Raw genomic sequence first — 25,253 nt, 5'->3', positions numbered from 1 at the left:
GACGGCCCTTCCCTCCCGCTTGGAGGACTCACCCTCCAGCACGGCGATAGGATAGAGAGCGGCGTGACGGACCGAACCGCGATTGGCCAGCTGCCTCAAACCGACGCCCCGACAGGCAATTGGCTGGCGGCGTCGAGCCGGTGGTGAAGTGTGCGCAGATGATAGGGTGGCGGCCCGCGGCGCGCGGGGCCGCGCCGCTCTCCTATTGGCCGGCGGCGCTGGCCGGGCCCTGTTTCCCGTCTGATGGTGGCCGGGCCGGGCGGGTGGTTGTGGCGCCGCGGACCCGCCCGGAGCCGCCGCTTCCCTCAGCCCCGCCGCCCCGGGCAGGTCCGGCCGCTCCGCCATGGCCCCCGGCTGGTTCGGCCGCCTCTGCCTCCTGCTGCTCTGCCTCTGCCAGGAAGCCGCCGCCGGGTGAGTGCGCCGGGTCGCGCCGCCGGGCCTGCGTGTTCCCTCCCTCAGCGCCGGGCCTGGGCCCGCACTCCGGGCTCGGCGCTGACAGGGCCCCGCTGGCCTCCCCTCTCTTTCTTCTCCCTCCTCAGGAGGGACTTCTACAAGATCCTGGGGGTGTCCCGCGGCGCCTCTATCAAGGACATCAAGAAGGCCTATCGCAAACTGGCGCTGCAGCTCCATCCCGACAGGAACCCCGACGACCCGCGGGCGCAGGAGAAGTTCCAGGACCTGGGGGCGGCCTATGAGGTGAGGCCGGGGGTGGCGGGATCCCCCTCACCTGCGGGGGTGAAGTTGTGACTCTGTTGGAAGGAATTTGGGGAGCTCTAAGTCCTCTCAGCCCTTCCCAGGTCATGGAGGGTGGACGGGGTTCATGGTAAAACGTGCTGTGAGCATGAAGCTGAGCTTGGCCAGTGACTTGTTTCATGAGGCTTCACTATATAGCGTTCAGGGGAAGGTGAGCGCTGAGGCTGTGGCCCTGTTGGAAGGAATTTGGGGAGCCCCAGACCTCCCAACCCTTCCCAAGTTGTGGAATGTAGATGGGGTTTATGGTAAAATGTGCTGCGAGCATGAAGCTGAGCTTGGCTAATGACACGTTCCGTGAGGCTTGGCTCTATAACATCCAGGGGAAGGAGAGAAGTCATGACCCTGTTGTAAGGAATTTGGAGAGCCCTAAGTCCTCCCAGCTCTTAGGTTGTGGAGAGCGGATGTGTTTCATGATAAAACATGCTGGGAATGCAAAACTGAGCTTGGCCATCAACTTGTGTCATGAGGCTTTATTCTTTAACATTGAGGGGAAGGAGAGGAGTGAAGTCATGACCCTGTTGTAAGGAATTTGGAGACCCGTAAGTCCTTCCAGTTGCTCTTAAGCTGTGGAGGGTGGACGGGGTTCATGGTAAAATGTGCTGTGAGCATGAAGCTGAGCTTGACCAATGACTTGTTTCATGAGGTTTCACTTCGTGCTCTCTGGTTCAGGGGAAGGAGACGTGTGAAGTTGTGACCCTGTTGGAAGGAACCAGAGAGCACGAAGTCCTCCCAGCTCTTCCCAGACCATGGAGGGTGGATGGGGTTCATGGTAAAACATGCTGGGAACACAAAACTGAGTTTGGCCAACGACTTGTTCCACAAGACTTCACTCTATAACATCCAGGGGAAGGAGGGGAGTCATGACCCTGTTGTAAGGAACCCAGAGATCAGAGAGCCCCAAGTCCTCCCAACCCATCCAGACTGTGGAGGGTGGACGGAGTTCACGGTAAAACATGTTGTCAGCATGAAGCTGAACCTGCCCAATGAGTTGACTCATGAGGCTTTACTCCGTGGAAGGAGAAAGGAGAGCTTCTAGGAAATATAAAGACCTTTCTATAAGGTGCAGGCACAATACTTCCTTCCCTTATATTGAATTTCAGACATTCTACTAAGTGAAAAACAAAGGTCGGGAGGCTGCCAGGCTGATGAGAGAGCTCTTTCTGTCAGTGGACAAAAAGAGGCCTTAGTTCACTTAGCCAGGAGAAAGTGAAGGCAGCAAGTTAAAGTTATTTATGAGTTATTAATAGTTCTTTGGGGAAGAAATAGAGTTGCGTCAACTGTAAGTATTAGCATGTATAGGGCCTGGCTGTAAGTCTGAGCTGATAGGAGGGGAAAGGTGGTTGGTTTGCCTCTTAGAAGGTGTTAAGATGGGAAAAGTAAAGGTTAATCACAAATGCACGAGGCTGTCTGTTGTTTCCATAATAAAATAGTAGTGTACCAATGATACTTGACACTGACAGCCCAGTGCATGATATAAATCACTTATAGAGTCCCTTTGAAGGAGTCGAGCTTCCGAAGGGAAGGGTTTCTGTTCTCGGTCCACAGCTGTAGCCTGGCTTGTGTTTCCATCCCTGACGCTCCTCAGATATGCAAATATAAAATAAATGAGGAAGTGAGAGAAACAGCTTGAATGCTTTCCTCTTTGGTCAGGAAAAAAAACCTGTATTCACTTTATTTTTATATCAGAGCCAGGACTTCTTTTTAGTTCAGACTTATCTGGCTGAACTCTGGCAGGGAAATTGGTGAAGGTAAAGAATTTCTTTTTGTGGAAAAAAGTATTTGCCAGCTGTCATTTGCAGCATCTAAAGATTGATGCATGTGATTTACTTCAAAGCTGTGGTGTCATTTCTGTGAGTTGGGATCGTCATATTTGACAGTATTTAAAGCATGGGGAGTGTTTCTCTCCCTCTTCCTCAAGCTCCAGTTTAAGTCTCAACAGCTGAGAGTACTTTTTCTATTAAAAACATTGGGGAGAAAGTGGTTCTAAAATCCAATCAGTAGGGATTGTGGTGGCAGGAATAGCCAAATATTCATTTTATGCACAATAACCATATCTGTGTCCCCCTAACCAGGGTATTGCTGCACAACAGCATCCTTGTTCAATATAGAGTGTGGAGTTCTGTGTTAACACATGCAATGAGCTCTTGTCAGGTGCTGGTGAAAATTAAACTAAGAAACTTCCCTTTAAATTCTTCATTCATGTGTGTTTTGCTGGGGGACATGCATCAGAATATTAAAATCCAGTATTGATGTAAATCTCTAGCAAAGCCTTCAAATAGATTTTGGGGAAAGTAGGTTAATTAAACTACTCTGTCTTCATTTTAAGAGCCAAAGGAATTTCCACCCTGGTCCGAACACCAAAAGGAGACAAGTCCCATGAGAGGGAACTGAGACTCCACTACGTACAATCAACAGACTCAGGGTGCTTTGGGGATGGAGTTTCCAGGGTTTTTTTCTAAGCTGTGGTAGCTTTATTTTAAGGCAACCTCATGTAAAAGAAACGAGAACTCTCCTCAAAATACTCTAGATCATGTTCTGGAGCTGTGATCTCCAACAGGCTGCATGAAGAAGGAAAATGAAGGGAAAAGCAAATATTTTGTCGTCTTAGTTGTATTGCTCGTGATATCGCCAGGATTGTGCAGGACTCTGTCGGAAGAATTTTGCTCTGACACCAGCAGATCACAAAATGAAAAGCTTATCCCCGTTTTAGGAAATGTGCTTTTTAATGCAAAACCTGAAGGGACAAAGGGAGAATTGAGCTCTTACCTACTAGATGGAGCGAGTAAAGTCACTGTTGTTTTCTTTCCCCTGTTGCTAGAACTTGTAATCTTTACAGTTTGAGGCTGTTTTTTTATTGCTTAACCATCTTCTCCACCTGTTTAGTTGCTTTTCCACTCCTCTCTAGGCTCCTGAAAGCTAACCTGGCAATTTTAACCTTCGCAAACACGATCAATGGGAGAGGAAGGGGAAAGAAGACAAAATGTGATAGGAAACTTCTGAATCTCTGGGGGAGGAAAGAGCAAAGATCAAGACTTAGGAATTAAACTCAAAGCTTTACAGTCTTGAAAGCCCTGCGTGTTGGGTTGTGTTATTCTGCCTCAGCGCTGAAGTTACTTGTAACTTTTGCTGCCCTTAGAAATGAGGCCCAGCAGTCAAACTGGTGCAGAGTTACCGTACTGGGTAGGTTCAGCTTTGTAGCAAACTTGCCATCGTTGCTAATTGTTGCGCAATAGGAGCCAGAGAAATACACGTTCTGTGTGTGTGAAGAACAAACTGAGAAACGAGGGTGGTATTATATGGGTTTTCAGCACGTCCAGCTTTGTACGAACCAATTTGAATTATTCCTTCAGATTCTTTTTTAATCTTTAAGATAAACTCAGTATTGTTAATATTTTGTGTTGCTTCTGGTGCTTCAATAAACTAACGTTTAAATAAACTAAGGTCCTGTCTGCTTGTTCCCTGTGCCAGGTGCTGTCGGACGAGGAGAAGCGGAAGCAGTACGATGCATACGGCGAGGAGGGACTGAAGGACGGACACCAGAGCTCCCATGGAGACATCTTCTCCCAGTAAGGAGCTTTTGCCACTTTAGGGCTTTCTTACAATTGGAATTTTAATTTTATGATGTTTGACGCCGGCAAAAATCAACGTTAAGGGCTTTTACGCAGTGAGGAGTCACTAATCTTCAAGAAACAAGTTCACAGGTGCTGCAGCCGCATTAAACATGTAGGAACTTGCGTTCTCTGGTGTGTAATTGATGTTTACCGTGTTGTCACACGTCATGTGTGCGCATTGGGAGTCAATTTTTCTTTTGCTCGGTAATGCTTTAGTGACTTACACTGCATTTCAGAGCAACTGTAGATTTTTGGATCGTTAAAACCTGAAAGCACTTGCACATAGCTCAGGCAGAAACTGATTTGGTTCTGCAAGGTGCAAATTTACTAACAATTCCTAAAGTTGCTCATCTCCTGTCGTCCTTCTGGGTGAGAACTTGCAGAATCTTCTGATGTGTTTTGAGGAAAAATACACAGACTTGCTAGGGTGTTTTATTTTCATCCCCCTTGTCCTCAGACTACTGAAAACCAACCTGTTAGTATTGACTAGATGATGCACTACTCAGAATTTGCACCTTGTGCTGGTAGCTGAGCCACACTGCAGCACAGACACAACTTCCCTTAGACCGTGGGCAGATTTTGAGGTGTCGGCATTCAAGTCCTGCTCCAAAATTCAGGTTTTTTAGTACAGAAAACTCTTCCAAAGTGACCGCTTTGTTTGAAGGCATTTAGCGTGTGTCCTCAGGGAGCAAAAAGAGGGATCTGGATTTACTACGGTGTTTTTGTGCCGCTCTGTCAGGGTCTAGAAGGATTTGCCGAGCAGCACGTTGCTGCTGCCTTGGCTGTCTTTTTTCCATCAAAACCTTATTTAATCAAAATTCCTTCCTGAACTAATTGGTGTGCTTTACTCCAGCTTCTTTGGGGACTTTGGGTTCATGTTTGGAGGGAACCCTCGCCAACAAGACAGGAACATTCCCCGAGGGAGCGACATCATCGTGGACCTGGAGGTTACGCTGGAGGAGGTGTATTCAGGAAACTTCGTAGAAGTAAGTTGGACCTCTTGCCTGTCACTGTCCCCAGCGTGTCCTCAGGTTTGAGATGCCTGGCCGTGCTCGAAACGATATCTTCTCCCAAAGAACGGAACAAAAATGGAGGTTTGTTTTCTCAATACCTCGCAGTGGCAGTGGAGGCTGTTTATTACTAGCAAATAACACACAGCAATACATTTATTCACCTGTGCTATGTGGCAATTTCTCTATAAAAAGATGCTTCTTGTGATAATAGCTTATTTATTGGCTGCCAGTGGCCACCTATAGCTTTTTTTATTGCAGTAGCCCAGGTGAAAAGGGTGTAATTGTTCTCTCTCTAGAACTCAGTGATAACTGAGCGCCCATTCATAAGCCTCAAATTCACTTTGCAATTCTTGTTGAGGATTTTCTGGAGCCTCTTTATATGGCCAAACGTGTCACTGTAAATTTCTGGATTACATACTTGGCAAATGTTTGGTGGCTTTTTAATTTATTTTTTTTAAACAAGCTACATTTCTGGTGCTGACAATCCCTGCTGTTCTGCATGTTAGAATTTGTGTTGAGTTTTTATTGTGGTAATGGGGGAACTCCAGATAATTTTGCCTGTCGTGTGGGACAAAGAAACTATCATAACCAAAGTGTGAGGTGTTTCATCTTAGTGTTACCTCTCCTATCTAGAAAGGTCCAGGAAAAATGAAATGCCAATAGCGGTGTTGGAAAGAGTTTTTCTGGTATGTAATGTGCGATCAGCAAGGTGAAAAATATCAGAATGCTTCACTGAGGCTGTTTGGAGCTACTGTGGGGGCAGCACACACAAAACCAAATGATGTTCAGGTTGTTTGAGAAATGCAGAGCACTGGGGAGACCCCGGAGTGCTGGTGTTGACCTCGTCCTCTTCCCCGCAGGTTGTCAGGAACAAGCCGGTGGCAAGACAGGCGCCCGGCAAGCGGAAATGCAATTGCCGGCAGGAGATGAGGACCACCCAGTTGGGTCCAGGACGCTTCCAGATGACTCAAGAAGTCGTTTGTGATGAATGTCCGAACGTCAAGTGAGTTTTACGCTCTTTACTGCTCTGTGGGTGTTTATTCTAAACCTGCCACTAGATGGAGGAAAGTATCTGTACTCCCAGTAAGACCCCGGGAATTTGGAAGAACTTAAAGCAAGCTTCATATTTCTAAGGAGCTGGACTTTATTCGTAGAGATGGCCAGCTTTGTTAGATGTAGAGCTCCCCAGTTTGCTCTTTCAGCCTTTTATTCCTTAAACAACTCCAGTGGTAGTTCCACAACTGAATGTGAATAGGCAAAATCAGGAAAGCCCAGAGTTCCCAGCTAGGAACAGCTGGACGTGGAATACTGTGGTTCAGTCGCACATCTGGATGCTGAATGTGCATTTAGGAGCTTAACCTTTTCCTTCTCTACTAGGTGAGTATCAGCAGACAAGAAAGGCAGCGCTTGCCCTCCAGATTTAGATGTGAGCAAGGAGAGAGTAGGTGTTAACTTGTGAGGGTGTTCTCATGACCCCAGTGATGTAAATTGGTGTGTCCACCTTCTGTTGAGATCTTAGTGCTCACTTGCTCTTCCCCTTCACAGGCTGGTGAATGAGGAGCGGACGCTGGAAGTGGAGATCGAGCCCGGCGTGAGGGATGGGATGGAGTATCCTTTCATTGGGGAAGGTACGTGTGTGGGCTCTGTACAGCTGCTCAGCTTGGATTTGCTCCTTTTCCATCACACAAGGCTGGTTTTTATAGCAGTGAAAGTGCCCAAGCCCTGCTTTGCGTCACGTGTCAGCATGGGTGGTTTTAAGTGCTGCGTCCTCTGCAGGCTTTGGAAATTCCAGAGGCTGAGGGAGGGGATTCTTCCCCTCTGCTCTGCTGAGACCCCCTGCAGCTCTGGGGTCCTCAGCACAGGACAGACATGGACCTGCTGGAGAGGGGCCAGAGGAGCCACAGAAATGATCTGAGGCTGGAACAGCCCTGCTGGGAGGACAGGCTGATAGAGCTGAGGTCTTCAGCTGGAGAAGGGAAGCTTCGGGGAGACCTTATTGTGGCCTTTCTGGACTTAAAGGGGGCCCATAAGAAAGATGGGAACAGACTTTTGAGTAGGGCCTGTTGTGATAGGCGATGGTTTTAAACTAGAGGAGGGAGGTTCAGGCTGGACATGAGGAAGGAATTGTTGTCCCTGAGGGTGGTGAGAGCCTGGCCCAGGTTGGGCAGAGAGGTGGTGGATGAACCATCCCTGGAGACATCCCAGGCCAGGCTGGACGGGGCTCTGAGCAACCTGAGCTGGTGAAGATGTCCCTGCTCATGGCGGGGGGGCACTGGGGGAGCTGGGAATGTCCCTTCACCCCAAACTGTTCTGTGATTCTTTGTTAATCTGATTGACGCTCCAAGTTCCTCTCTCTTTGCTGGTACTCAGGGCACACACAGAAATAAGCTCTGAATGTGATGGTTTAGATAACTCTTGAGTAGGAACATCTATTCCAGGGTTGAGTATGTGAGGGAATCCCCTCTGCCCAAGGAGATCAAGTCCTTCAACATGGAAAGGACATCATTAACATGCAAGCAAGTCTTTTAGAACAGCAGAGAGGTATGAGCTCGGTGAAGAAATACTCCAAGACCTAGGTTCTTTCATAACAGGTATGCGTAAGGCAGGTTTTAGTCATGTGAAGATGAACTTGTTTTTTTCCTTTAGCACGTGAGCTGCAAATCTCTCTTGTGTTTAATATGCTGCTTGTTTCTTCAGTTGCTGCCAACTATCTCCTTTAAACAGAGCTTTTCTTTCTCTTCCACAGGTGAACCCCACGTGGATGGGGAGCCAGGTGATTTGCGCTTCCGAATAAAAGTTCTTAAGTAAGTAACTGGCCCAGTTAGACCCTTCTTTCTGGTTTTACTGGGAAGGAAGCTTGCAAGCAACTTTCTCGCCAGTGTTTCCCACGTAGCTTTATCCTTCAGCAACTTTGGTGCAGCCGCAAGTCTGATACTCAGGGCTGTGCAGGATGTTCAACCCTGATGCCACTGCAGTAGCTGGATTCAACAGTCTTAAGATGCTGCGATAATTCCGCTTTTATTTTGTTTGGCTTGAATTCTGACATGCAGAAGGAGCTCCTGTGTGAATCACATGGAATATCTCCTTTTTCCATCAACATATATCTCTCTTTTGTAAGGAAATGCACTACTAAAGAAGCTGTGTGAGTCACAACTTCTTGACACACCTCACCACTCATGGCCCTAGAAATAGAAAGGTTATTAGTAGTATGTATCTCACACAGGAAAATGAAGTTAAATATCATTCATTCTTCACTTCCTCTCCAATTTGTGAATTCTCCAAGCTCAAAAATAGAGGGGAGGAAGCTAAAGGACCTATTTCCCTATGGGGAAGGAGGAAAGTTCCAATGTCTTATTTCCCTAGGCACCCAGTCTTTGAAAGAAGAGGAGATGACTTGTATACAAATGTGACGATCTCGCTGGTCGAGGCACTTACAGGCTTTGAAATGGATATCACCCACTTGGATGGGCACAAGGTGAGGCAAGGGGTTGTGTGTAAACCCGATTTAACCACAGGTCTCTTGTGCTGAGGGTTTTGCTAGAGACTTTCAGACCAGTTCCATGGATCCAAAACAGGCTCAGAACAAGGGGTACACAGTGTGGGTCTGGGTACAAAGCTGTCACAGCAGTGATTTTTTTGTTAGTTCTCATGTGTCCTGGCAGTATTATTGCTTGGGCCTCTTGAATATCATTGATTTTGGCAAAGAATTTACATCAGTTGAAGCTTTTCGGTGGGTTGGAAGGGGTATTGGGTGTACACAAACAACACTAGTAACATTGAAAATTTCTCTTGTCTCTAGGTTCATGTTGCTCGGGATAAAATCACAAAACCGGGGGCCAAACTGTGGAAGAAAGGAGAAGGTCTTCCAAATTTTGATAACAATAATATCAAAGGCTCCCTAATAATAACGTTTGATGTGGAGTTCCCCAAAGAGCAGCTGACAAACGACCAGCGGGAAGGTGGGTGTTTTAAAGCTCCGTCGCGGCAGTGGGGCTGCACAGACCTCTCGCCAGAGCTGATAAGAATTTGGCACGACGGAACCAGCAGCCCGTTGCGCTCAGGAGGAGCTCTGCTTCCCCCGTGCCCCTTCTGCAACATAACACAGTTGGCCGATGCCCTGAGATTAACTTCCGTTTCCCTTTGAAGCGAGCGAGGTTGGCTCTTGGTGTTGTAGGGAACCAGATTAGGTTGGGATGTAGCACTTGGCAGGTTTGCAGACGCTTTGTTTCATTGCCGGCCATCTGTCTGAGCTGAACGGTGTCCTGGGCTCAGCCTGTCTCTGCATTGCCTGTGCTGGGATGGGATCACAAGCTGTTTTCTAGCTCCTGTTTCCACTTTATTGGAGGTGAGACTTGTGAAAATCCATCAAGGGTGAAAAGTGTTGGGCAGCATCAGAAGGGTTGTTCCCCTCTACGTCTTCTACCCTAAGTGGCCATATAGAATCATTTTGTTTGTAAGAGACCCTTAAGATTGAGTCCAACCACAACCCAGCCCTGACACTACCCCATGTCCCTGAGAACCTCATGTCTGTCTGTCCAACCCTCCAGGGATGGTGACTCCAGCACTGCCCTGGGCAGCCTGTTCCAATACCCCACAGCCCTTTGGGGAAGAAATTGTTCCCCACATCCAACCTCAACCTCCCCTGGCGCAACTTGAGGCCGTTTCCTCTCATCCTATCACTTGCTACTTGGGAGAAGGGCACAATGCGGATGTGTGGTAGGAGAGATCTGCCCTTCAGCTTCAGCAGTCAATTAAAACTCAATGAACTGCACAGAAATCCTAAAATTAAGAGGAGGGTCCGTGCTGTACTCATAGCTGGAAATTCCTCTTTGCTTCAGCAGCCTCTGCAGCGGGTTCTGCTGCTCTGCGCAAGGCACCAGAGGAGGCATCAAGGGCCACATACTCTGCTACAGGGTAAAGAAATTTCCTGGCACATACCAGTGCAGCTTTTCAGAAAGTTCCCTTCCCCAGAACTTCTTCCTGCTCATCAGGCCTGTCGTACTTTCTTCTTCCAAAGGTGGATTCTGGCAGCTGTCCTGGTAGAATGAGGCAAACATGCAGCTTTCCTCGACTCTTTGTGTTTGCAGAGGGAAGCCAAGCCCTGGGTGAGATTTTCTCAGCCCTGTGACACTCTCTGCTGTGTTGGTGACACCGTGGTACTGTTCAGAGCTCAGCTGTCCAGTGCTGAGCGATGTTCTGTGCCTCTGGGCTGTGCTTGGAGTAAACCTGGTTTGTGTTTTGGCCCCTGTTGCTTTTCCTCCTGGTCGCAAGCATGTTGTGCCTGACAGTGGCATCAGTGTAAAGTCCCATTCCAGGCTCTGCTGCCCTCCTTGAAGCTTTGTAAGTTGATAGCACCTTTCAAACAGATGTGAGGTTTTTCCAGCTGTTGCTCTTGATGGTTTGTGAATCCACTGGGCAAAGAGCAGCAACAGAAACCTGAATGTCTGTGAAAACCACTTGCACACCTTTATAGATCTCCTGGAAACAGAGAGGTGATAGTACAGGCGTGAGTGTGTTCAGAGACTGAGACTTTGGGTGTTTCACCCCATCCTGATGCAATTCCCCACGTCCCAGGGGACGGTGACAAGGTGGGCAATCAGCTGTGTGCTAGAAAACCTCCAAACATCCAGTGGTTGAAGGAGTTTTTGGGAGGGAATAGGTCTGTCCACATTGTACAGGAGCAGCTCAGCGTACTCATTTAAAGGAAGGCTGCAAGCTTCACAATTCAAAACATCCCTTTTTTCTTATTGTTGGCGGTGGTCCTAATTTCTTATCTCCCCACCATATGTGCAGCTCCTGGGGCAGTCAGAAGATACTCTGACTCCGAGGGCACCGCTCTGGTCAGCCGAAGCTTTAGAGTCAGAGAAATAATATGCTTGTTTTCCTGCCAGAGTGACATGGTGGAATTTATTGCCTGTTGATCAGAGGTGATTTTTCTTTGACGTATCCCCCGTTCATCTCTACTGCCATGTGTTTATCGCCTTCTTTTTGGAGCTTTGGATCCAAAGCTTTAACTCTGGGGTGCTCAGAGAGGCAGCAAAGTGTCCAGGCTGGGTTGTAACCTCTCATGTGTTGGTAGCGTTAGAAAATTCTTGACGTTTGCTCTAGTAAAAAACGCCTGAGGCTGCAGTAGTGCCAAATATCAGCAATTCTGCCTGGAATTCCTGACGGAGCACCAGAAATATCCTGTGTGCTAATGAGTGTGTCCTTCAGGCCAGCAAGCAACTGCCTAGAGCTCGCTAGCAGGAAACGAGGTACAGGAATGGTGTGAATCCTGCTTTTTTCAGGGTTCCTGGAGCTCACCTTTCTCCAGCTATGTCCTTCCTTTCAAAGAACTGCACATGCAGGAGCCACATCCTTGTCCTCGTCAGCCAGGAAGTGACTTGGAGCTTCCTTTGTCTGAGGTGGAAGTGATTTCTCTGGATTCTCTTTGGGAGATTCTCCTCTTCAGGAATCTCTGGGCAGCAAGCAAGAGGTGTCAATAGTTTTTGCCTGGCAAAGAGCCGTCTCGGTTCCAGTTATGACCTCCAGGACAGTTTTCCAGTATTTTAACGAGGCTACTGTAACCTTATGCATCAAATTGGTGGTTTTAAAGGACATTTGTAGCCAGAATGATTTAACGATAGACAAGCAGGACAAGGTTTGCAGGGAGACACACTCTCTTTTAGCTGGATTTCCTGGAAGCTTGGGGGGTTTTATATACAATAGATTGGTTGATTTAATTACTGATCTTCCCTATCCCTGCCTGTGTTAACTTAAAGTTAACAACCACTGTGGTATTTTCTAGGGTTTGCTCCCCAGGAACAAGCGCCAGGAGCAGAGGAAACGGCCTCAAGTTGCGCCAGGGGAGGTTGAGGTTGGATGTGGGGAACAATTTCTTCCCCAAAGGGCTGTGGGGCATTGGCTGCCCAGGGCAGTGCTGGAGTCACCATCCCTGGAGGGTTGGACAGACGGACATGAGGTTCTCAGGGACATGGGGTAGTGTCAGGGCTGGGTTGTGGTTAGACTCGATCTTGAGGGTGTTTTCCAACTAAAATGAGAGTGTTTCTGTTTTGGTTCTTGAGAGCCCTTTGTCAGGCTGGTCTGAGCTGCTGTGCCCCAAGGGACCCCGTGTCCAGTGTGTGACCACACTGACTTTAACAAGGGAGTCCCCTCCGATTATCTCTGGAAAAACAGTGTGATACATCCCTTCTTACCAACCTGTTTCCTCCGCTTTGTGCGGATTCGCCCTTTAAGCAGCAGCGAAGCCCTTTGCCAGCCCTTCCCTGGCAGTGCTGACCCCAGGAGATGAGCTGTTATTAATAATATTACATTTTGAAGGGCTGACTCACTCTTATCCTGCTCTGGTAAGAATTTGATACCCGCAGGACCTCAGGGCAGCCAGTTCATTGAAATGTTTTCTGAATGGGCTTGGAGAGCTGGGGAAGGTGGTGTTTGTAAAGTCATCTGGACTCCTTTGTGAAAAAACTGAAGATTTTCAAGCCTTCAGTAGGATACTTAAACACAAAAATAAGTTTGCTTCTCTTACTTGCCTTCAGGGATTACTTTCAGTGGATAGGAGTGTCCCCAAGCACCTCGTTCTGGTGTGAAAACCTCTGCTCTCTAATTCCTCCTATGGGTTTCTGGAGCTGGAAAGTCCAAAGGACTCAAACGTTGCTTTCTTCCCATTGTATGAGCAGAATCCTCTTGGGCTGCTGGGGAGATGAGCTGTGTGAATTAGACCCTGGAAATACTCCCGAAAAGTATAGGAAAGCGCCAGAACAGCATCAGTAACCTCGGTGTCATTACTCCTTGTAGGAATGTGTTGTAGGGAACCAGATTAGGTTGGGATGTAGCACTTGGCAAGTTTGCAGGCACTTTGTTTCGTTGCCGGCCATCTGTCTGAGCTGAATGGTGTCCTGGGCTCAGCCTGTCTCTGCGCTGCCTGTGCTGGGATGGGATCACAAGCTGTTTTCGAGCTCCTGTTTCCACTTTCTTGGAGGTGAAACTTGTGAAAATCCATCAAGGGTAAAGAGTGTTGGGCAGCATCAGGAGAAGGGTTGTTCCCCTCTATGTCTTCTACCCTAAGTGCTTTGTGGCCATATAGAATCTTTTTGTTTGGAAGAGACCCTTAAGATTGAGTCCAACCACAACCCATCCCTGGCACTGCCCCATGTCCTGAGAACCTCATGTCCGTCTGTCCAACCCTCCAGGGATGGTGACTCCAGCACTGCCCTGGGCAGCCTGTTCCAATGCCCCACAGCCCTTTGGGGAAGAAATTGTTCCCCACATCCAACCTCAGCCTCCCCTGGTGGAGCAGGAGGGCCCTGGAAAGCTCATCCAGTGCAATCCCCCCACCGGAGCAGGAACACCCAGATGAGGTGCCGAAGGAGCAGGAGCAAAGCTGCCGCACCGCTGGGTTTGGAGGCATTTTTCTTTCATTTTCATCTTTTCCACGATGCTCTCAGAGTACCACAAGCTCAGAGCCCTTCTCCGCTAACGCTTTCCTTTCTCTCGCAGGTCTCAAACAGTTGTTGAAGCAAGGACCGGTGCAGAAGGTCTACAACGGATTGCAGGGCTATTGACCTGTGGCAAAACGGGACTTAACATGAAAAGTCAGATGTGTTTGCAAGTCTTTTTCTCATGCCCACCATAGAACGGGAAAACAGGGAGGGTGGGGCAATTGTTGAGGTCTATATAAGTTTTATTTTCTTTGTAAATGGTGAAAGTGCTCAAACGAGTTGGAAATACTACCCTTTTCAGGACACAACTGGTGCTGCCTATCATGTTCCACATCCTGGAACAACAAAGAGACTCCTTGAGGAAAAAAAAAAAAGGTGGGGAAAGGAGTTTTAAATTCCACGCAGATTGGAATCTCTGGTTTTTAAATATTTTGGTGTGACTTTTCTTGACCATCCTAACATATTTTCATAGCTTCTCCTGCTTTTTATGTCCTTTGTGTCTGTCTTTTCCAAGTTCCTGTTGGTTTTGGTGGGTTTTTTTGTTAATCCCAGCCTTTCCTTCCCTTCCCATCCGAGTCCAGAGCGTGGGGTTGATTTGGAGTCTGCGTTTCTGGGGCGGTCGCTGTTGGGAGTGGACTGGCGTGGATTATGTTGGACCCCACATATGGTTGGGAAAACAGAGGAAAAGAGTCTCTTAAGGCTCCTGTGCACTCTCTTAACTACCAAGTAGTCCTCTTGTCCCAAAAATTAACGCTCGGTTCTAAATTTCAAGTCTCAAGAATTTAGCGAAGACTCCTCAGACTTTCACGGTGGGATTTGTGGAAAATAATGGGAACGGTTCCTCATGGCCTTGGCTCCTTGTTGCCCCCAAATGTAACCAAGAGCTTGTCTAGAAGAGTCCACTTACCTCCTGCACTCTGTCCTCTGTGAGGACGGGTGACGATAACAGCACAGAAATAAAGTTTTTGAGTTGGAATGGCAAAAAATGACTGGGTCATGTGTTTGGGCAGCATTTACCTCGGGAGAGCTGCAAGATGGACACATGAGGAATGGTCCCTTCAGGGATCTGAGCTCTAAGCTGCTGCGAGGGGTGAAACAAGAGCTGCTCGTTTCAGCAGAGAGTCGTGGTCAGTGTGGCAGAGTCCAGTTGAGGCCTGTATCTAGTGCAGTGCCTCAAGGGTCAGTACTGGGACTGGTATTATTCAATATATTCATCAATGACTTGGATGAGGGAATAGAGTGACTGTCAGCAAGTTTGCTGGTGACACCAAGCTGGGAGGAGCGGCTGACACTGGAAGCTGTGCTGCCATCCAGAGACCTGGACAGGCTGGAGAGCTGGGTGGGGAGAAATTTAATGAAATAGAACAAGGGCAAGTGTAGAGTCTTGAATCTGGGCAGGAACAACCCCAGGTTCCAGTGTAAGCTGGGGAATGACCTATTAGAGAGCAGCGTAGGGGAAAGGGACCTGGGGGTCCTGGGGACAGCAGGGTGACCATGAGCCAGCACTGGGCCCTTGTGGCCAGGAAGGCCAATGGTACCTGGGGTGGGTTAGAAGGGGGTGGTCAGTAGGTCAGAGAGGTTCTCCTGCCCCTCTGCTCTGCCCTGGGGAGACCACACCAGGAATCTTGTGTCCAGTTGTGGCCCCTCAGTTCCAGCAGGACAGGGAACTGCTGGAGAGAGTCCAGCGCAGCCACCAAGATGCTGAAGGGAGTGGAGCATCTCCCGTGTGAGGAAAGGCTGAGGGAGCTGGGGCTCTGGAGCTGGAGAAGAGGAGACTGAGGGGTGACTCATTCCTGGGGATCAATATGGAAAGGGGAAGTGTCAGGAGGATGGAGCCAGGCTCTTCTGGGTGACAACCAGTGACAGGACAAGGGGCAATGGGTACAAACTGGAACACAGGAGGTTCCACTTAAATATGAGAAGAAACTTGTTTGGGGTGAGGGTGTCAGAGCCTGGCCCAGGCTGCCCAGGGAGGTTGTGGAGTCTCTTCTGTGCAGACATTCCAACCCGCCTGTGTAACCTCATCTGGGTGTTCCTGCTCCATGGGGGAATTGCACTGGATGAGCTTTACAGGGCCCTTCCAACCCCTGACATTCTGGGATTCTGTGAACCGAGGGCACCTGTGCTGCTCTGGTGTCCGTCATGAAGCTTTGAGCATCTCTGCCAGAGCATCTCCACTTAGCAGTAAGTAGCTTTTTCCAAGGTAGGTTTTTTTTGAGGTAGGGTTTTTTTTGCTGTTTTTTGTTTGTTTTTCTTCATTGTAGCTTTTGTAGCTCAGATGTGAGCAGGGAGCGGTACAGAGCCCGTGTGTTCTGCCCTCGCTCTGGCCACGTCCCACCCAGCCCTTGGGCTCCAGCGGAAGCCACAGCACTGGGAAGGTTTCCTGTTGGATCCTTTGGATGTTTGCCTTGGCAGAGCAAAGCGGGGGCTTTGGGAGCAGCTCAGAGCAGGGGGCGAGGCAAATTTGGGACGCCAAACTCTTCACCTCAACACTCATTTCCTCAAAATCCGTAAGCATTGGCCATTAATTGCAGCCGCTACCTATTTGGTGACCAACTTCCCCAATATCTGCAGGCAGCTCTGTCCCCGCTCCCCCTTAACTTGGATTTCTAAGAAACCTCACATTTTAGAGCAACTCAGGCCTCCCTGGTTCCTGTTATCCCAGCCCCTCAGGGCTATGTTTGACAATTCCCTTTCTACCTTTTGCTGGCCCGCGACCACTCTGCCAGCGCTCACCTGCGGCAATAAAGCCAAAAAGCCACGATTTCACCCCAAAGTCTTGACTTTTGCGCAGGAGAAGGTGGTGTGATTTCTACCTGCACCCCCAGCAGCCGGCAGTGCGTTTATTTCAGGCATGAGCGCTTGTTCCTGCCGCTGCTTTTCCTTTCCCTGCTAATTCCTTTCCTTCCTGTGGTTGGGTTTTTTTGTTGTTTCATTGTGGGTATGAACGGCGAGGCCCGTGGGATGCAGAACAGCAACAATAGCTGCAGAGCCCCAGCTTGTACTGGGGCGAGGAGAAAAACAGCAAAGCAAAGCCCAAATCAAGGTAAACAACCCTGTTTCCTTCCATTTTCCTCCCCGTCTCTGCGTGCGGAGCCGTGTCTGCCGCCTCTCCCCCCTTCAGACAAAGCCACTGGGCTTTCCGTGCAGCGTCTCCTTCCAACATTTCCACTCGTTTTGGGTTTGCTGTTTGCCTAAAGCAAGTTCCACAGCTTCCAGGGTGTCGGGAGGTGTTTGCCCAACCAGGGGGACGTGGAAGCTCTTTGGTGGCCATGACACCCGCTGTCCCCTCTTCCAATCACCTCAAGCTGGTGAGAGTCTCAGCACACACATATTCCTTTATTTCAGATAAATGCGCAGGACCAAGTAGCATCCTGAAGGTGGAAACCTCTGAGCTGGGAATCCTGTCTTTATTTCCAGCTGTTGTGCTTAAATTGGATCAAATAATTTCCTGGTCCCCTTTTACCCCAAATCCTCGTACAAGTCAAGGATTGTTGATGGTTTAGATGGAGGCGCAGTGTTCAGTTCTTCCAGCAAAGCGCTTGTCCTTGAATGTGTTTCCAGAAGTCCTCGGTGGTTGGAGAAGGGGATGTTTGGATACGTCCTTGCGTGGCTAAAATGAGATCATGATTTCTGAATTGAAGGGGTTTGATCCCCTCGCAGGTTGTGGCTGTAGATGTTGGTGCAAACAGCTCAGAACTGCTTTTCCAGAAATCACTGCACCTAAAGCCATACTGCCCATCCCAGACCAGATAGGCAACTTCTGGGGAGTTTTGACGCTGGGTATGTGGGTCCTGAGGAGCGATCTGGCCTGATTTGTTTGTTCGCTGCAGTTTCAGTCATGCAGGGAACAAATCCTGACTTACTTCTTGCCCAGAGCATCCCTGAGTGTGGGCAGGGGGTGAAAATGTTCCCCCACAGCCATTTCTTCTCCATGGGAACTTCTCCACAAGCACAGTGGTGTTTTTTTTTCCAAAAAGCTTGTTATTTTAAAGCACTTATCTATATCTAAACTTCTCTGTTCCTGAGAGACAGGCGGTGGAGATGGGAAGGGAGAAGCGACGGGTGCCAGGAGAAAATTGTTCTGAGAACGCTTAGATTTGCCATGTTCCTGAATCACAGATAGTTTGGGGTGAAGGGACATTCCCAGCTCCCCCAGTGCTCCCACTGCCATGATCAGGGACATCTTCACCAGCTCAGGTTGCTCAGAGCCCCGTCCAGCCTGGCCTGGGATGTGTTTTCCAGTACAGCCCTTTCCTCCGCTGTTCAGTATTTCCAGGGACCTGCCCACTCTCCCACAAGCTTGCGGGAAAGCAGATACCAAACAGCCTCCACCCCAAAAATCTTGTTGCTCCAAAATAAGCATCCTTTGCTCAGGGAGAGCAAAAATCCCCTCGCCCCAGCGCAGCCCCAGGTTAAAAAGGATTTTCCAAAGCTGGTGATGCCGGAGACAAAAAAATCTGGGGCTGTGACAAGGTGACGTCTGGGGGAGTTCAGAACGGAGCTTGTTTAGACCAGAACAGCGATGATGCCGCCAGTGCACGCACTGAATGCGTCAGGGATGTTCACGAGGATAATCCCATCTTCCTGCTCACGAACGTCAGTCCGGTGCTGCCCCTTTTCCTGATCAAAACCATCAGCCCCATTTTATCCCCTTCCCACCCCACAGGTACAGGCGCCCCTCGGCGCATTTTCAGGCAGCTCCTCTGGTCCTTTATCCTTGGGGACGGGCAGGGGACTGCGGCTGCCGGGACCTGAGGATGCTGCGGCAGCGGCTGAAGGCTCCCGGAGGACACAGCTGGGGACATGCAGGGACGTGGGCGAAGGGGAAATCTGGTTCCTCACACATTGGCATCGTCTTACTCACTGGAACAACGTTCAAGGCTTGGGCGTCTTATCTCAGCCCTTATCCCAGGCAGTGATAGAGGAGCCGAGTGATGGAAACCAGGCGGCGTGGGGAAAGCAAAGCCGGGACAGTTGGGTTGGGTTGGGTTGGGGAGATGCTGCTTTGGGAGGGTTGGTTAAAGCCAAGTTTATTCACTAAGAAAGCAAACAAAACCCCAAAATAAGCAAATTTAAAACAGCCCTTGGTTGACAGGATATGTGGTTAAGCCCAGGTTGTGATCAAGGTAGAAGAACAACCAAATTTGGGAGAGGATGGGCAAAGGATGTGGCCACCAGCCGCTGGAGGGATGGTACATGGAGCAGTGGGGCAGGTCGTGGTGGCCCCACAATGAGGCAGTTTTGGGGTGAGGAAGAGAAATTTTGGGGCTACGATGTGCTGGGGGTGGATGCTATTGCCATTGGGGACCTCCCTCCTGCTGTGACAGACACAAAGCGGGCCAGGGGGCAGGAAAAGGGCTTTTCCAGAGAACTTTAAAGTGGAGATTTCCTCATCTGTCCAAAACATGATGCATTTCAGAAGGACAAAGCAAAACAACCTCCCTGGCTTCTCTGGCTCTCCCGGGTGCCATCCCTGCTGCCAGCCTGTGTCCCCCGTCACAGCCCTGGGGCATCGCTGTCCCATGGGATCTGTGCTCTGCCCTCCCCACCGGAGCTGCAGCCCGGGGTGGGGGGACTTGGCGCAAGAATCACTGGGGGTCTGGGGACCGCGGTGTGACATCTGCAGAGATGCCCAAGTCCAAAATCCACGGTAGAGCCGCCATGCAGCCGTTTCTCCCCACTGTGAAATGGCTACAAGTGTTTTTATCCCTTCGTGGGGATAAAACCTCCTGGGTCTGACCTCCAGCATCAGCCCCGCGTCCCCAGCGCCATGGTGGGGACAGGCTGTGCTGGGCCGCTGCACAGCCCCGGCCACGGGCCCGGCGATGACGTCCCCCTCCCTCGTTGTTTTTGGATCCTCCGGCCTCTTGGCTGCCATTCTCTGTACAAAAGAGCCCTCGGAAGGGTGGGGAGCACCCCGGCCCCTGCTCGGGTGGGTGGCTGGTGGCCAAGGTGATGAGATGTCATCTTCAGAGACCTCCAGCACTCCGACCCCGATGGCGTCCTCCCGTCCCCTTGCTGGCCTGCAGCTCTTTTCCCGGCTCCCACCCTTGGAGCTGGAAGATAATCCAGCAAAGCTCTTCGCTCCTGCGCTGTCCCCAATTTCGGTGGCCTGAGCCAGCTCCTGGCTCATCCCCAGACCCTCCTGCCCCTGGGGCAGCGGAGACGAGCACAAGAGGGGGTCAGCTCCAAATCTTGGAAAGAAAACGCAGCCGATAATTTATTATTCATATAACCGAAGCCCAAGTGGGCTAAGAGCAGATTTAGCTCAGATTGGGTGTTGCAGAAAAGGAAAATAAAGCAACAAACACTTGTTGGATGGTGCTAGTAACGCAGCTTTGCGTTTCTTTAGCTGCTCCTTGGGGAGCGGTTTCTTGCTTTGGGGTCCCCACTGTGTCACTCAGGTGTCCCCATGCTCCCGTGTCCCTCTGGGCAGCATCCGAGAGCGTGGAACACATTGATCTGTGCAGAAAAACTGCCCCGTTACGGCCTGTCCTCAACCTCGGTGCCTCCTGCGAAGGTGAGGAAATGAAAAACAAACGAAGCGTCACCACTTGGCCATTGGAAAAGTGACTTAATTGAGTGGAACCAAAGCTGGGGGCAGAGGGACGGGGGCTCAGGAGCCACAAACCCCAGCGGCTGCTCTGCAGGGGCCTCGCAGACTCGCTGCATGAGGTGACACATGGGCTGGTGGCACCGACGAGCCCACCCAGCACAATTGTGTCCCTGTCACCTGTGTCCCTGTCACCCATGACAGACCTGCAACCAAATGAGTGAACACAGTGGGAGAGCAGACAGAGTGCATTTATTAGGGGACAGGTCCAAGCAGTGTCACTAGGGTGTGACATCCTCCCCCCAGGCATTTATCCCCCTCCCAACAGGGATAAATAAGGGTTTTGATGACCTTTTTTGCCTGTTTCTCCTGCCATTTTCCCCCACACACCCCTCCGCCCCATTTTTCCATCCGTGTGTCCGTGTTCAGGCTCAGCGCATCACGTCAGCCCAGTGTGGGGACTGTCCCCAGGGTGGGAGCTGCTCCTGGGGGGACAACCCAGCTGGGACAGGGCAGGGAAGCCACCTGTGGCCTTTGGGAGCAAAACCCGCAATGCTGTGGAGATGCAGGGCATGGGGACTGGTGACATGAGTCCGTCCCTGTGTCCATGGGGTGGCGGTGGGTCCATCCCTGATCCACAGGGTGACATGAGTCCATCCCTGTGTCCACGGGGTGATGGTGGTTCCATCCTCTGCCACCATGGGGTGACCGTGAGTTTGTCCCTTGCCACCATGGGGTTGCAGTGGTTCCATCCCTGCATTCACGGGCTGATGCTGGATCCGTCCCTGGTGCCACAGGGTGATGGTGGGTCCGTCCGTGTCTCCGTGGGGTGACATGGGTCCATCCCCTGCCACCACGGGGTGACATGGGTCTGTCCCTGCCTCTACAGGGTGATGGTGGGTCTGTCTCTGCTGCCACCAGGTGATGGTGGCTCCATCCCCTGCCACCACCAGGTGATGCTGGCTTGGTCCCTGTCTCCATGGGGTGATGGTGTGTCCGTCCCTGTCCCCACGAGGTGACATGGGATGGCTGCTGGCTCCGCTAGCAGCTCCCCCCCGTGCACAAGAAGATCCCTACGGCCATGCCCAGCAAGGCCAAGGTCCCCAGGATCAGACCCAGCACCAGTGGAGTGTGCGACCGGCTGCTCTGTTTTTCTACAAGAGAGGACAGGGACACAGGTGATGACCGGGGCCACGCCACGTGTCACCCTGTGCCCCACCATGCCCTGGCACAGACCTGTCCCGGCGCTCTGCGCCCGCAGGATGCTGACACAGGTGGTGTTGAGGAAATACTGGAGGTCCTGGGTGGTTGTGGGGTATTTCATCAGCTCCCGCTGGGCATAGGCGGCCACTGCGTCCCTGCCGGGCCAGCGCCGCTCCCAGGTGGCATTGGGGACATGGAAGCTGAGGAAAGCTGTCCCGTTGAGGGTCATCTCACAGAATCACAGAATGACAGAATGTCAGGGACTGGAAGGGCCCTGGAAAGCTCATCCAGTGCAATCCCCCCATGGAGCAGGAACACCCAGATGAGGTTACACAGGAAGGTGTCCAGGCGGGTTGGAATGTCTGCACAGAAGGAGACTCCACAACCTCCCTGGGCAGCCTGGGCCAGGCTCTGACACCCTCACCCCCAACAAGTTTCTTCTCACATTCAAGTGGAGCCTCCCGTGTTCCAGTTTGCACCCATTGCCCCTTGTCCTGTCACTGGTTGTCACCCAGAAGAGCCTGGCTCCATCCTCCTGACACTCCCCCTTTCCATATTGATCCCCAGGAATGAGTCACCCCTCAGTCTCCCCTCCTCCACCTCCAGAGCCCCAGCTCCCTCAGCCTTTCCTCACACGGGAGATGCTCCACTCCCTTCAGCATCTTGGTGGCTGCGCTGGACTCTCTCCAGCAGTTCCCTGTCCTTCTGGCACTGAGGGGCCACAACTGGACACAAGATTCCAGGTGTGGCCTCCCCAGGGCAGAGCAGAGGGGCAGGAGAACCTCTCTGGACCTACCTCATAGAAGCTGCAGGCCGTGCCGTTGGGGAAGAGCTGGCAGCCCAGGCGGCAGCACAGGCTCTGCGTGTCTGCGGGGACAAGACATGCACCAAGTTTATGAAGCGTCATCCTTGCAACACCCGACCCACCCACCCCCCCAGCTTCATCTTTGCTCTGTTTAGCTGTGGCGACAGCTTTTCCAAGGGCTGATTTTCCCCTTCCTCGCCTGCGGTTTGAGAGACGCGGGAGGATTTTTAGCTCAGGGTGAGCCACGCGTTGCTCTTGCCTGAGGATGCAGCACAGGGAACATGGGGCAAGGGGAGGTGTGTGGGGCTCCCACCAGACACCCCGAGGGGAGAAAATGCTCCCCGAGGGCCAGGTAGAGAAATGCAGAGCTGGGGGGAAACTGCTTTGGGGGCAAGAAAATAAAAAAGAAGGTAAAACGTCCCGGGCACAGGAACATTGGAGGTAGTGGGGCTTGTGGAGCAACGCAGGCAGGAACACAAAATTGTCACCGGCAGCGTCCCATGGAGGCTGTGGGGTGCAAGGGGGTGCAGGCAGGGTGGAGGGGGGGTTGCAGGCAGGGTGCAGGTGGGGTGCAAGGTGGGTGCAGGTGAGGTGCACGTGGGGTGTAGGCAGGAGGCAGGTGGGATACATGTGGGATGCAGATGGGGTGCATGTGGGATGCATGTGAGATGCAGATGGGGTGCATGTGGGATGCAGGCAGGGTGCCTACACCTCCCCGTCCCCCCGAGCTGCATCCCCCAGCCCCTTTTTCCCAAGGGCAGCAGGAGGCTGAGCATCACCCAGGGTGAGCTCCGGGTGAGAAATTCCCAGCTCCTTTTGCCCAGAGCGAGGTTTTGCATGTGGCCGTGTCCCCGTCCCTTCGCCCAGCTGTCCCCAGAGAGCCAGTTCCCCTTCCCCATGCATCCCCGTGCCCCACAGGTACCACTTACAATTGATGGGTCTCTCCTTGCTGAAGAGCTTGACCAGCTGGCTGAAGTAGTGCAGGTAGTTGGTGACGTCCTCCCGCCGCCGGGCCCAGGCGTCCGGGGGCTCCAGCGGCAGCACCTGGGTGACATTGAGCCCCTCCAGGAGGTGGCTGAGCCGCCCGTCCAGGCTGGCGTTCCCCGAAAACTCCGAGCTGCCCTTGGAGACGCGGGTCCGCTGCAGCATGGTGAAGGTGAGCGGGGCTGCGAGAGACACCGCACATCACCCACCGTCTCACCCCCTTCCCGTAAGCCCTGTGTGTGTCCCCCAATGCCAACCACACGTCTCTCCATCCCCACTTGTCACTGTGTCCTCGCCTTACCCGCGCACTCTGCCCGGCAGCCCAGGGCCACACAGAGCAGCAGCAACCGCAGCATGGTGGGGACGGGGACACAGCCAGCGATGGGGACGGCAATGGTGGCCCCACGGCCGGCTTGGCGGGGAGTTAAGCAGGACCGGGGAGGTGGGGCTGCGGGAGGAGGAGAGTGGGAGCTGGGCCAGGGCTCTCCCATTTCCTCAGCCCGAGCCACCCGCACCCCTTCACTGCCGGACGGGCCGGGGGTGGCTCCAAGCTGCCACCAAGTCCTACGGGACCGTATGGCATCACTCCAGCCTGTGGGGAGTGAGCAGCCAGTGCTTGCCTCAGTTTCCCCATCCCTTGGATGGGCGGGGCCCTGTCCCCATGCATTTGTGTGATGCTGGAGGTCGGTAATGACACAGCTCTCGAGGAGGAGACGAGGGAGGATTTGGGGATGGAGGGGAGCAGCACCACGCTGTGGGGGCTGAGGACAGTCACTCAGCACTGGTGTTTCCACAAACACTGATGTGACAGGACCCCTGTCCCCGGGAGGATGCGACCCTGGGGATGGAGCATCCCTGTAACCCCCATAAGGGGCTGCAGAATTGGGACCGAGAAACCCTACTGCTGGGCTCACCATAAGTGTTTGGGTTTTAATTCTACCTAAAAGAATCACAGCAAACAATTATTTTGCAAATATAATGGGCGTAGGCAGGATCTCTCAGCAAAGCAATTTTTTTTAATAACAGTATTGCAACACCGGGTGTTCTACCTAAAGGTCAGCACACACAATAGGGCAAAAAGCCCCTGTTTGTATCCCCCCAAAATCCCAGCCGCTATTTCCCTCCCCTGTTCCCCGTTGGTTGGTACTTCAGGGTTTACAGACCACCCGACCTGCCTCGGTTTACATACAAAACCCTTCCCCTTATCAATCTATTTAAAACGCGGATTCCTGGTACTTTGGCTACCCTTCCCACTAAATTAACTTGTTCCTTACAGGTGTGGTGCTGGTACATTCCGCCCCAGGCTGTGCCACTGGGGCGAGCCCGATATTTCAATATACATTTTGTACTTTTCAACTTTTTAATCTATAATTTTGTAAGGAACATTTAACGAAGAACTGTTTTTTATACATAACTGAGGACCTGGCTCCTGATCCCATCACAGGGGAAGGACCAAGAGACATCAGACTATGAATCCTTAATGTAAAACAAGCATCTTTCCAGAATATATCTGGATACCTGTATTTACAAGTTAATTTAGGGGGGAAGGGTAGCTAAAGTACCAGGAACCTACATTTTAAACAGATTGATAATCACAGAATCACAGAATGTCAGGGGTTGGAAGGGCCCTGGAAAGCTCATCCAGTGCAATCCCCCCATGGAGCAGGAACACCCAGATGAGGTTACACAGGAAGGTGTCCAGGCGGGTTGGAATGTCTGCACAGAAGGAGACTCCACAACCTCCCTGGGCAGCCTGGGCCAGGCTCTGACACCCTCACCCCCAACAAGTTGCTTCTCAAATTTAAGTGGAACCTCTTGTGTTCCAGTTTGCACCCATCGCCCCTTGTACTGTCACTGGTTGTCACCCAGAAGAGCCTGGCTCCATCC

At 51.4% G+C, this 25,253-nt stretch overlaps 2 protein-coding genes across 2 annotated transcripts; one reads left to right on the top strand and one right to left on the bottom strand.

The window, feature by feature from the left end:
• The first annotated feature begins 212 nt into the window (after window positions 1-212).
• DNAJB11 (DnaJ heat shock protein family (Hsp40) member B11) lies at window positions 213-14,804 on the top strand. Its single transcript, XM_065074236.1, has 10 exons — window positions 213-411; window positions 540-696; window positions 4,222-4,319; window positions 5,218-5,350; window positions 6,238-6,380; window positions 6,923-7,005; window positions 8,124-8,181; window positions 8,741-8,852; window positions 9,177-9,336; window positions 13,877-14,804. Exons 1-10 carry the CDS (start codon window positions 344-346, stop codon window positions 13,939-13,941), a joined length of 1,077 nt encoding a protein of 358 aa, XP_064930308.1. The 5' UTR covers window positions 213-343; the 3' UTR covers window positions 13,942-14,804.
• Window positions 14,805-20,609: 5,805 nt separating this feature from the next.
• On the bottom strand, window positions 20,610-23,827 carry PROCR (protein C receptor). Its single transcript, XM_005501572.3, has 5 exons — window positions 23,668-23,827; window positions 23,312-23,548; window positions 22,374-22,444; window positions 21,611-21,806; window positions 20,610-21,528 (listed from the first exon to the last, which is right to left on the bottom strand). The coding sequence occupies exons 1-5, from the start codon at window positions 23,720-23,722 to the stop codon at window positions 21,416-21,418; spliced, it is 672 nt and encodes a 223-aa protein (XP_005501629.3). The 5' UTR covers window positions 23,723-23,827; the 3' UTR covers window positions 20,610-21,415.
• Window positions 23,828-25,253: the final 1,426 nt, after the last annotated feature.

The sequence above is a fragment of the Columba livia genome, chromosome 9, assembly GCF_036013475.1.
Source record: "Columba livia isolate bColLiv1 breed racing homer chromosome 9, bColLiv1.pat.W.v2, whole genome shotgun sequence".
Taxonomy (NCBI): Eukaryota; Metazoa; Chordata; class Aves; order Columbiformes; family Columbidae; genus Columba; species Columba livia.
The sequence above is the reverse complement of the archived record's forward strand: the minus strand, read 5'-3'. Positions and strand labels throughout refer to the sequence as shown.

Excerpts from the sequence above, each read along its gene's own strand:
- DNAJB11 (XM_065074236.1), top strand. The coding sequence starts at position 344 with ATGGCCCCCGGCTGGTTCGGCCGCCTCTGCCTCCTGCTGCTCTGCCTC. Across the intron at positions 5,351-6,237 it reads ATTCAGGAAACTTCGTAGAA|GTTGTCAGGAACAAGCCGGT; the intron begins GTAAGTTGGACC and ends TCTTCCCCGCAG. Across the intron at positions 9,337-13,876 it reads GACAAACGACCAGCGGGAAG|GTCTCAAACAGTTGTTGAAG; the intron begins GTGGGTGTTTTA and ends TTTCTCTCGCAG.
- PROCR (XM_005501572.3), bottom strand. The coding sequence starts at position 23,722 with ATGCTGCGGTTGCTGCTGCTCTGTGTGGCCCTGGGCTGCCGGGCAGAG. Across the intron at positions 23,549-23,667 it reads CTGCCGGGCAGAGTGCGCGG|CCCCGCTCACCTTCACCATG; the intron begins GTAAGGCGAGGA and ends TGTCTCTCGCAG. Across the intron at positions 22,445-23,311 it reads CAAGGAGAGACCCATCAATT|ACACGCAGAGCCTGTGCTGC; the intron begins GTAAGTGGTACC and ends TTGTCCCCGCAG.